Source organism: Seriola lalandi, unplaced genomic scaffold (genome assembly GCF_002814215.2).
Source record: "Seriola lalandi dorsalis isolate HSWRI2012SDOR001 ecotype SW California unplaced genomic scaffold, Sedor1 jcf7180002054795, whole genome shotgun sequence".
In the NCBI taxonomy this organism is placed as follows: domain Eukaryota; kingdom Metazoa; phylum Chordata; class Actinopteri; order Carangiformes; family Carangidae; genus Seriola; species Seriola lalandi.
Window position 1 is genome coordinate 4,128,092 of NW_019525348.1, and position 12,269 is coordinate 4,140,360.

The 12,269-nt window shown below is 39.8% G+C and overlaps 1 protein-coding gene across 1 annotated transcript in view; it reads right to left on the minus strand.

Moving 5' to 3' along the window:
- Window positions 1-3,740: 3,740 nt before the first annotated feature.
- The window catches only part of valopa (vertebrate ancient long opsin a), a 20,019-nt gene continuing 11,490 nt past the window's right edge, over window positions 3,741-12,269 (minus strand). Inside the window, exon 5 of the mRNA XM_023425736.2 lies at window positions 3,741-7,704. Within this exon, the coding sequence (XP_023281504.1) occupies window positions 7,468-7,704 (237 nt within the window). The 3' untranslated portion in view covers window positions 3,741-7,467. The remainder of the gene's footprint in view (window positions 7,705-12,269) is intronic.

The window sequence follows — 12,269 nt, forward strand, 5'->3', positions numbered from 1 at the left end:
CAGAGTTTAGTGTTCAGCAGCTTTGATCAAGAGTGTCTTGTATAGAAGCCTATTTCTGCTAGGAAAAGAAAAAAAAAATTATGAAAATTTATGCATGATAGTGCAAGTAGAAATGCACATGGCAAGTCACAGGTTTGACTTGAAATTTTAAAATTATGAGACAGTAAATCACAGTGATGAATTATGAGTCAGTAAGCGAGATGCACACACGGGACAGATGAGACGAAACAATAGTCAGAGAAGGGAAAGTGGAATATAAGAGGAAAAGAAAAAGGAAAGGAGTTGCTAAAGCTGTTCAGTTGTTAATATGTGTTGAGATGTTAATCATAAGAATGGTTGAGGATGTTAAGATGTGAAATGGAGTTAACAAAAAAAGAAAAAAGGAAAAACCTAGTTTTCTTTTTAGTTTTATTTTAATTATCTAAAATTAAGCGCTTTATTTGAAGATGCAAATTCTTCAAAAGCTCTCTATCATGTACCTATTACAGCCCCTATTTTCCTAGAAATGAGAAAATAAGATTAAATTATTATTAGATTGGAGATTAGGGTACTTATTTATAATTACACCCGTCCCCCATCAACCGTCTAGATCTTTGCTTGAGCACATATTGTCTACCTGGACCTTTTTGAATGTAAAGCCCTGGTTTAAAAGGTACATAATAAAGAGAGAAAAAACTGTAAAGAGAGTTGGTGAAAACTAACCAAAATCAACCTTGTTGATGACAACCAAATTTATGATATAGTGGGTCAAAAAAAGAGTTTTGATTTCTATTACATCCATTTTTTCATCTTTTGTATCTCCCACTTTAGAGGAATGAGTGTTTGTGTCCACAGTATATTAAAAGCTGCTCCAAGATTACGTATGGATTGTGACAGGTGAGAAGGTCACGTCAATTGTTACAATCTGGATTTGCATTGACTGCGGACAGAGGTGGTTGAGAGAGGTGCGAGGAGAGTGAGTGAGAGGGTTGACATGGCTGCCTGCATATCTTGATTGGATAGCACACCCTTTAATCTACAACAGTTTGGTGAGTGTGTTCAGCTCAGCTCACACAATATTAAGGGCATTTCCTAATAATGTCACCATAATGGGCCATGTAATGGGGTCGGGAGACGTCCCTGCAGCTCCCCAATGGCAGGGTCAGTTGATACAGTTCACGGTGTGTAACGCTGGCTGTGGAATCAAACATCCATCATCACAAGTAGGTTGCAAATATTGATCGCTGCAATGTGGGGGCAGGACAGGACGTTGAAAATACCTATTCGGGAGTAGAATGATATTGAAAGAGAGTGAAAACAGAAAATGCTTTTTTCTAGCAACAGAGACACTTGGACCGTTATCACTTAGTTTTATGTTGTATTTTTTGTCAGAAGCTGAACTAGTTATGCATCAGCTGGAAGGACATAGTTTCAATTTTCTTTCATTTTTTATCATTTATCCATGCTTTCCAATCATGTGATGCATTATGTAAAGCATTTGCTGTGCAATTAAACTCAGTGGAGTGTAAACAGTAAAATCCATACCATAAATAAAACAAATAATTGTGGGAATGTGATTCTCCTACAGCAAATATTCACAACAGCGCCTTTCCCCAGCTCCTCCACTTTATCCTAATCCCATCCTCCACCAGCCACAGACTACTAGAATAGTGCAAACTGTTATCACCACCACTGCTCCCTCACAGAGGAAAATAAAAGCCCACAGGAGGAGTGTCAAAGCTGACACCTCGATGCATGGCGACGTGTGTTGGGGGAATGTACTGTGCCTGAAGACAGGTGGTGTTGTATAAAATGTGGCATGAAATGTGGATTTGTGTGCTCAGACTTATGGTAGATTATGTGCTTTAATATGTGGTCTTGTTTTGCTGGACATGTACACAAACTCCTGTGCCAAGCAAACGCCTAATGCCTGCTGCATGCTGCCTCCCGAAATACAACATTACCAGTCCTAGTCAGTGACACATTGGGAAAGTATAACTGTACTGTGATAACTAACTTACATTGCAGTCTTTAAAAGCAGTTGGATGAAGATTTACTATTACTTTTGTCTCTGTACATACACTGCCATCTTAACACCAGCTAGACAATGTCTCGTATATGTGTTAAAACCTCTGGACTCAGGGTTGATGTTTTCAGCTGTAATAATCCACATGCATGGTCCAAACTCTGGATCCTCCTCCTGTGTAGTGTGTAAGGCTGTCAGAAAAATAACACAGGACGCTATAAAACTTTACAAATCTTTAGATACAGAGTAGGTGATGTGTGTTTGTGGAGGTTTTGGAGTTGTTTGAATGCACCTTTGACTTAGCTCAACTGAGAAAATGAAAGTAAATGTACACTGTTGTTGCTGTTGAGTTATGAGTAAATTAAAGTAAGAGTATATAGTGTTTTTCAATGTGTAATATGTAACAATAAATTGATCACATTTCTAAAGTAACTTGCAAAACACTGACAAACACTAGTTATTCACATGTCAGTAGTGGTCAGCTCAATATCTTGAATGAATTCAAGCAGTCAAACTCGATGCTGACTTTATAAAACTAACTAAGGCCATGATTACCAGATTTATAGGTCTAGGTCTGCAGTGTAGGTTGCTGCTATGTGGAAAAGTGGGTGGCCTTGTCACAATATCTTCTGCTTTTCAAACTTTTTCTCAATACATTTATCATACTAACCAAAATCAACCTTGTTGATGACAACCAAATTTATGATATAGTGGGTCAAAAAAAGAGTTTTGATTTCTATTACATCCATTTTTTCATCTTTTGTATCTCCCACTTTAGAGGAATGAGTGTTTGTGTCCACAGTATATTAAAAGCTGCTCCAATATTACGTATGGATTGTGACAGGTGAGAAGGTCACGTCAATTGTTACAATCTGGATTTGCATTGACTGCGGACAGAGGTGGTTGAGAGAGGTGCGAGGAGAGTGAGTGAGAGGGTTGACATGGCTGCCTGCATATCTTGATTGGATAGCACACCCTTTAATCTACAACAGTTTGGTGAGTGTGTTCAGCTCAGCTCACACAATATTAAGGGCATTTCCTAATAATGTAAGTGCGCCCCCCCCACCCCCCACCTTGACAAAAACCAAAGACAAACAAAATTAATGAAACTTCTGTTAGTGCATAATGAGGCCATTTATTAATTTTCTGAGAGAATAAATTATCAACAAAAGTAAGAGCAACTCAGCAAAATGGTCAAAAACACAAAACATTTCAGCGTGAATGTATTTTATGTCTTATTAGAAAAATGAATAGTTTCTTGACTCAGCCCACGGTCGGCAAGAATTATGATCAGCAGAGGGCCTTTCTCTTTGTTCCACTTATTTTAATCACAAAACTTTCACAGATTTTAATCAATCAGCATAAGATGGAGCAATTGGGGTTATTGTTACTGTAATTAACTGTAGTTGCTTATGCAGCATTATATTCCACAAAATGCTTGTTGGTGAGCTATGTACTGTACATGTAAGTGTAAGCTTTTTCATGTTTTATTCATTTTTTCTAGCTGATGGCTCAGGACCTCCTCTGATGGTCTACATGGATTGTGGAGTTCACAAGGTCCTCATGTATTAGGACTGCACTTCAAACTGTATAGTGCTCAGTGGAGTACTGGAGGAGGTGGTCTGAGTCCTAGCTATAGCTTCTAAACACTCTCCATCAGACTAAGTAGCTCCCATTTTCATTATTATTGTTGCAAAATGTAAAAAGAAAACAACACAGTGCATAATTTCTTTTCAAAAAAAATACTTTAATACAGACAGTTTTATAACAAGCGTGCATCTATGAACTATAAAGCCATGTAAATCAAACTGACGACAGAAATATTCATGACACAAAACCATACAGCAGAACAAGTCTCAACATGCCTACAATACAACAGACAGTTGGAGCAGCTTGATATTCAGGGCAGGGAGGTGAAATAGGAGAAATAGGAGCTTTAGCCCATCTATACATGGTGGAGGTGTTCCCTCCTATTATCAGCATGCAGTGCAGTCTGTAATCCTTGCACCAAAATGTAACACGTGCAGTTTTGTTAAGATTTATATCCTGTCTAATCTTCAAGGTGAAGTCACTATATCATGTTCTGAGAAACTTGGGACCCCAAAAGCACAACAGAGTCAATGATGGCAGGTAAAAGTCTTCACTGGATAAGTTCAACACAAAGCATACAAACCAGAGAGGGAACAGTACAAAGGGATGGGCAGGTACAGTCATTATGAAGCAGGTCAGGGGCAGGAATCAGGCAGGTACACGAACAAAGATCTGCAGCTCTTTTGGCAAAAAGCACAAAGACAATCTGACAACTGGTGAGTCGCAACAGGGAGGTGTATACATATATATATATATATATATATATACACACAGAGGGGATGATTAGGTTAATGGGAACAGGTGTGTGTAGGGGCGGAGCTTCCAGCAGGCGGGAGACTGGGCAGAGGGGGCCTGGCTGGGTCTGAAATGACACAAGTTACTGACAGTGACAAGCAAAAACCCTTCCAAAAAGCCCCTACACACCAACTGTATCCATAACTGTAGATGGGTCTGTACTGTATGTGTGTGTGTTAGGGTATATGTATGTGTGCAAGTAGTGGGGAGGCTGGGGGAAGGTAAAAACGCATGCTTTTTGGTTCTAACTGGTGAAGACAGTGTGTGGACAGTGGAACAGAATGTTTGGATTTTTTTTGACACAGATAGTGGGAGTCTTGATATTGATGAATGGACGTTAGCTTCAGACGGCAGCACTGTGGTTGTAGATTCTCCAGAGAGATGTTGCCTTGTCATCCAAATATGAGCAACCAGTATTTCAAGCCACAATATAACTCACACAGTGAGATTAAACATCTTGAACTAATATCTCCTCTCACACTTCTCAGGAACTATTTGCTTGCTGACGTAAGTTGGTGTATTACTACATATAGGAGCCTTTGATCTTGAAAGCTGGACCATAATGTAATGGGGTGTGTGGTTGTTTTTCTTCTTTTGTTTTCTTGCTGCAGCTGCTGTTCATTTTTGGAGGAAGCTCCCTGGGAGATCTATAACCATAGTGTTCCTTGCCAGTGCACATGTCCACAGATTAATGTACTTTTTTGGTGGATAACTTAAATCATGTTATGTCAAAAAAAAGCTGAGCTATCCCTGTAAAGCATAATATCCAATGTACATTTACTGACAAAACAAAAGATCCACAGCCACCACCATATTACACTGTTATGGCTAAATGTGTGAACAAACAGTTGCCAACTTACACTCACATACGGAGAAACAGAGGAATATTAGCATTTGTTTGGAGTCAAGTTGTCTTGCTGTGTTCAGCTTTCTTCTCTAGCTAGTTCGCAAGCTTTGTCTGTCCACCATTTTATCAACTGCTAAAACAAAAAAAATGTATTAATGCACCTTTAAATTCCAAAAATGTTTAAAAGGCTGTAGTTTCCATAGTTAACAACAAAGCAACAAGGATAACTAAAAAATGAATCAATTCTGGGAAACTTGTCTGTGGGATAGAGGCTAACTTGCCAGTTGTCCTCACCATGGTCTCATGATGTTATGCTAATTATATCAAGGCATCACAATTAATTTGGCACAGAGGCATTGTGGTTAAAGATGCTAAATGTTATCTCTACCAGACTGGCCAAACATGACTTGAACACACGATCAGTACATTGCAAACAGACATCATACTCTTACTTTTTTTTTTCAACATAGTGAATTACTGTGCAGCATAGAGAATACAACAATGTTTTGACAAATATCCACTAATAGTGAACAAACATGCACCACAAAGTCAAGTAGAAGACATTTTAATACTCACTGCTACATCTACTGTAGCTAACACTGAAGTGTTCGACTGTGTGACAGTATTTAGCTTTAATATTGCTGTTGACCTGTGCTAATGATGGGAATACTCATTGCTTTTGTACATGGCTGCTTAGCTAAGCCACTCTTGTGCTAGGATATTTATTGGTGCATTGTAACATCTTCACAGTGCCTATAGAAAGCTTATTGTAATACAGGCAGTGAACTGCAATCTGTGTGTGTGTGTGTGTGTGTGTGTGTGTGTGTGTGTGTGTGTGTGTGTGTGTGTGTGTGTGTGTGTGGGCTTGTTTTAGTATATGCGTGGGGCCCAACAACTTCCACTTTACTTGTGGGGACGGACCGTTTTGTGGGAACCACAATTCTGTACCCAACAAATTTAAATGGGTGTTTGAAGGTGAAGTGATTACGTCAGTGATGGGTACCCACAAATATAGAAAGAAAAGAAAGTGTGTGTGTGTGGTTGTGTGTGTGTGTGTGTGTGTGTGTGTGTTTTGTGTGTGTGTGTGTGTGCGTGCGCGCATTTTCTTTACACCTTTCTGACCTTTTCCAATTATAAACACCGATCTTGTCAGGACCAGAAGTCCTCATGGGGACCAAAGCCTGGTCCTAATGATGGCCTACTTTCTTCATGTGTGTGCATCTGGTCGTCTATACGTGTGTGTATGTGTGTGTGTGTGTGTGTGTGTGTGTGTGTGTGTGTGGTTTATGCATATGTGCTACTTGTAGTTGAGTGCATGATTGAGTGTTGCTTGATCCTATGCTGGCACTTCATAAATATGTTGTCCCCCTACGTCTGCAACAGAGGCAACAGAAGACCACAGCATCTCAGAGTCCGATTGACCATCTTCATTAAAGATGAAAGCTTTGACCCAAACAAGTCTACATGGGATAAACTGAAATAAAAGTATCCAAATTCAGAAGACTGCTCCGTCCTCTTGACGCGTGGAGATGAATGGAGGATGCGTTGCCTATGTAATGAAACAGCACAGAAAAACAACGCTTTCTGCAGGCGCCATCACAGGGCTTCAAAGGAGACGGCAAGGACAAGATGAAAGGCTGGATGCATGTGTTATTTGAAAAACATTGGCTAGCCCTACGCTAACCCATGTCAAGGTTTCTCTTTCTTTCACGGAGATATGGAGGCAGATGCTATCAAGTCAAATCAAGTTCCCTCTATAGTGACACACTCGCAGGTGTGCAATGATGGTCAAGAGAACATCCATGATATTGTCTCATATCAGGACAGAGGAATGTCCAGCAAACAAATATTAGCTCATGGGTAAATCTCTTAGCATTTCTTTTGGCACAGTTCTTGTCGCTGCTGTTGTGCTTTTCTTTTATAATCAAATATTGAACAAACTACTGAATCATGCTGGAGCACAAAACTGTTTTTTAAGTTTACTCTCTATCCTTACTTACATTTGCAAGTGAAATATAAAAAATGTGCTAGAAGCATCCACTATGAAAACCCATCAAAAGTTAACTCTCTGTTGTTCACACTGCACCCTCAATCTCTCCAAGAAATTAACAAAGTCCTGTAAATGTCCGAACAGTTTCAGAAACACACTGCATCTAGATCACAGGAGGTTATAATGGACTCTCGGGGTCAGAGGACGGTAAGAGGACATCTACTGGGACGAGGTTTACTGTTACATTGGACACACTTTGTTCTCTGGGATGGGCAGCTGAGCAAACGAGCCACAGTCGGTCGGAGAATCATCAGACCTGGGCGATGCAGTGCCACCCACAGGGATGCGGGCTGCAATGGCTGACATTTCTCCTGTTTGACTCTCGGCAGTTATTCCGGGTCGCTCTGAGGTCTGGTTCAGGTTGCTGTCTGGTATAGTCCCCATGCCAGTGAAGAGCTGGATTAGGCACTTCCTGAACTGGGCAGAAAACAAGTGAATTGAAAACAGTTAGCTTGAAATGATCTTAAAATTGGTTGAAATTACAACATTTTAGGTATCTTGTTTAAAGGACATGAAAAAAGTCTGTTTTTAGATACTAATATTAATACTATTAATAATTAATTCTTAACGTATTATTTTATTTTAAACTTTTTTTGTTCCAGTGTATAAAACCTGTTGAGCTCTGTGCATAACATCACTAATTCCAGAGTATAAACTAATGTCTACTGCTAATAATTAGCACACATTGCGATTCTTTGCAGCGCATGTGTGGTTAAGTCGATGAAGATGTTTTCTGAATACGCAGCGCATTTGTATATTTATGTGTTTTCTTAAGTTGCAGTGTGTTAAGCTCTCAGGGCCACTGTAAAATATTGTACTTTTGACTCCACTACATTTCTATGAAGTACTCATTACTTTGAAGCAGCTTTTAGTCAGTGGAATTTATTTTATTTTATTCTGAAAAATGTGATAGACCATAGACTGTGTTCGTAACAGGAGAAAATCAATCACAGCCACCTCCTTCACTGTCAGTCATGTTGTGCTGCTGCATTTTTGAATGGCTCAGTTTGAACCTGGCAGTGTCCTGATGATGCTAGGTTAGATAGATAGATAGATAGATAGATAGATAGATAGATAGATAGATAGATAGATAGATAGATAGATAGATAGATAGATAGATAGATAGATAGATAGATAGACAGACAGAACTTAAGTAAAATTTGACTGAACAACTTTCACTTGTACTGGAGTGATATTTGACCAGGAGTATCTATTCTTCAGCTCAAGTAATGGGGCTGTGCACTTTGTCCACCTCTGGTGACTATATTACACAACATGCATTGTGTCCACATTGTCCTTTCTCACACACACACACACACACACACACACACACACACACACACACACACACACACACATTTCCATTGTCAGCTGGTCCTCACTAATAGCCCCACAATCATTGGTTTCCACATTACTTTAAAACTAAAAACACTAATTGACCTTTTTCAGTTTGAAGCTCCCATTCTGTGAAACCCTGGGGAGAAATCATGATTCCTGACCCTTAATGACCTGTCTAATTTAACACGCAAGCCTCGTAACCTCCCCCGTCAAGCCAGTAATGCTTTTGGAAGTGTGGCATTAACTCCTCCATTACCCTCATGGAAGATAAAAGGCCGCTCTATTACTTTGTTCACTCCAGGACCTTAAATATGTCGTTAAACCCCCTTACAACACTTCCCTCCACTTCTGAAAAACAGAGGTTTTAAAACACTCCTGCACAGAGAATAAGGTCATAAAATGCCATCTTAATGGCAAAATGAATAGCTGAAACACATTAACCCAGAACATCTACAGCACATACAGCACCTCCATCTGCTTCTTTAAAGCAGTTTACAGCTGAAAGGAGTCACAAAAGGTGGTGACATCAATTTCCAACACGTCTAATGCCTGCACCTTTAATTATAACACTGCTATACCATGATAATTGTAAGCATCCTGTACTGTATGAATGGATATCGCCAAAATGTCTGTACAGAAGTTGCTACTGTCAAAGGCTAAAGGGAAAAAAGGAGCCCTGCAATTTCAAAAAAGGAAAGCTGGTGAAGAAAGTTGAATATGTAAATGCTATTTTGTGTCAGGTATGTTACATTGTTGGGTAAAATCATACCTAAAACCTGAATTCACTGATTTTTGGGGCAGCACAATGAGCTATAAAAAAAATACAATGTGTGTAACATACAGAATGACCTTCTAAAGATGTTAATAATGTATTAGCAAACAACTGCCTATATTACACATACAGAATTAGGATTGTTAGCAGTATTAGCATTAGTTTAGGTCTCTCAAAAATAGCTCTAATGACGCATTGTCCGACCACGTCAAAAATCTGATGTTTACAGTTGTTCTGAACAGAGGGCAGAGTGAAAAGCCTGTCCTGACGCAGTATCGTTAAAAACTGGGATAATGGGACATATTGTCAGTCTCTCCAGCAACACGTTCATAGCATTGCAGTTAGTTGTTCACATTAAAGGTGCCACACGTAATGTAGTTGTGTAACATATTAAAAAAATAAAGATCTACAGAGAGAAATACAACGCCTGGCTTTTCTCTCTCTCCTGCACACAGCTGGCCAATCACAGTATGAAGTGGGGGTAAATGACGCATCCTCTGTTTTGGAAAGTTATCGAAATGCTCTGACATATACTTCACTATCTGACTGGAAATGTGTGGGGGGACAGGGTCTACAAAGCTACCCAACACGTAGTTCAGAGGGAGATTAAGTCAAATATTCACTCTCCTTTTAGCTCTGTTTTGGTCTCCACTAACCCCTGAGGGAAATATTTGACTCTATAGCTGCTAGTTGCCAGCATATATTGACCTGTAATCTAGCAGCTGGAAATCACAGAGTATCTGGTCAAATATTGGGGAAGTTGCTGGGCAGGTTTCGTACAGTGGGTTCATCAGAGAGTTTGGATTTAAAAGAGCTGCCTGTTGTGGCTAGAGATTGAAATTGAAATAAAACTTTTTAAATATTTTATTCTGTTTGGACTATAAAACTCATCTTGATCCTGTACTTTGGTAAACATTGAAATAAGGTACATATTAGAAACTTTTCACCACATTTTATTCCACAGATAACACTTTGAATGCCTTTCTTTTGAGAATTCGATTTCAAGAAGAGTGCTTCAGTTATACTGTATATTCTCCTTGGCCTCAAGACCAACTTTTCAGGTACACTGGACTAAAGCACTCTCCTGTTACATGAAAGCACTTACTACATCTATGTATGTACAGTAAATCATTAAATAAGAAGAATATCTTCACATGGTGAGTATGGTTTTACTGTGTGATGGCATGAGCGTTTGAATGTTTGGAAACTCAATCTATGGGAGTGGAAGGAGAAAAAAGTATATTTTCTCAAAACGGATCAATTAAATCAAGACCCCAGCGGGCAAAACATCAATTTACTAAATTAAGTATTTCCTGTCAAAAGTTCAAATGTTACTTTCTCACATGCTTTATCTTTAGTCGCCTGCCTTTCCTTTTCCATTGATCAAGCAGTGTGGCACTGAGTGATCAAAGACTGTTCAAGCCTCATGTGGAATGGATTTTTAAATAATACCTACACAAGTGATAATTGGATATTTCTAATCTGTTCTTTCGCCTTCAGCCTTTTGACGTAGGAGATCCTGAAGGGCTTTTTAACTCAACGATTACTACAACAAGTGGCTGTGGTCATGAATCATGGAAATCCTGGACCTTGTTATGTAACTCAGAGAGACAGAGAGAGGGAGAGAGGGAGGGGTATTACGATCAAGCCCTAGAGATCAGCTGACTTCGATAGGCACAATTTGGGTGAAGCAGTGGGAGCTCTGTTAAAACCAGGATCTGCCTGTTAGCTGTCCTTCTTTACAGCCACTTGATGCCTTAGTGGAGACACAGGCTGACACTGAAGTGGAGCATGCAGCTGCCTGGCAACTGGGGGTCTGATTTAGGCATCATGCCCAGCGCACACACACACACACACACACACACAGATATATATAGTTGGACTATTCCACTTTCTGAAAATAGATCACTTAAATTGCACTGTAGGCAAGTCCCATATTTGGACATGTTCATCATAATTGGCCTTGACAGTTTTAATGTCCACTATACTGGCAGGACTGTAAAGAACACCATTGAAAAAGTAAAACCCGTCATGTCCACTGAAAACTTGCCACAGTCAGTGGAGCAATGTGCAAATGGTGAGGAAAACATGTTAACATGAAAAGGCTGTTAAAGAACTTCTAACTGTTAAAGAAGTTTTATATGAACTGTCTTCTTCGATGGTGGCTCCAAACCGCAGCGAGAAGTAACGGAAACTGATGTGATGCCAGTAAATTGGACACAGCATGTTCATATTCAACAGACCTAAAGCAGCACTAACGCTGGTGACTCCAGCATCCGAGGAGCAGACAGCCCCACGGGGCAGCAGTGTTTTGCTTAAGGACACTGTGAGCTCTGTTTCTGCACATGAGAACCGTTTGGCTGAAGAGCAGGGTGCAACTGTTTGCACAAGTATGTTTCTGTGTGTCATGTACACCATTCACACAACCGCCAGAGCGCTAATAATGGAGAATGTTTTCCAAGCTTTTGATTAAGGTTGCATCATGCAAACTGCTGCTTGATGGAGTCACGGCTTCTCTCCTCCTCTCAGTGCTCACATATACAGTATTTTAATACAGCCAAAATCCCAATAAAACTGTTCTCATTTACATGTTTGTCTGTTTCTGTCTTTCAGACAATGGAACAAGTTTGAAATGGTTACTGAAATGCGGCCCATTACAACTACATGTTAATATCCAGGCCTGCTAAAATCCCATTTTTATGGCTGTGATATGGATCTTACTTTGTCTCACACAGCACAGCGTCTCCGCCGCTCACTGAACTGAGAGGTGTTCCTCTTGCTCGCAGGACAACACTAGTTACTCTCCTCTATGGAAAGTAGCAGTGGCAACACTGCTTGTTCGTGCCAATTCATTTTGAAAGAGCAACGGCCA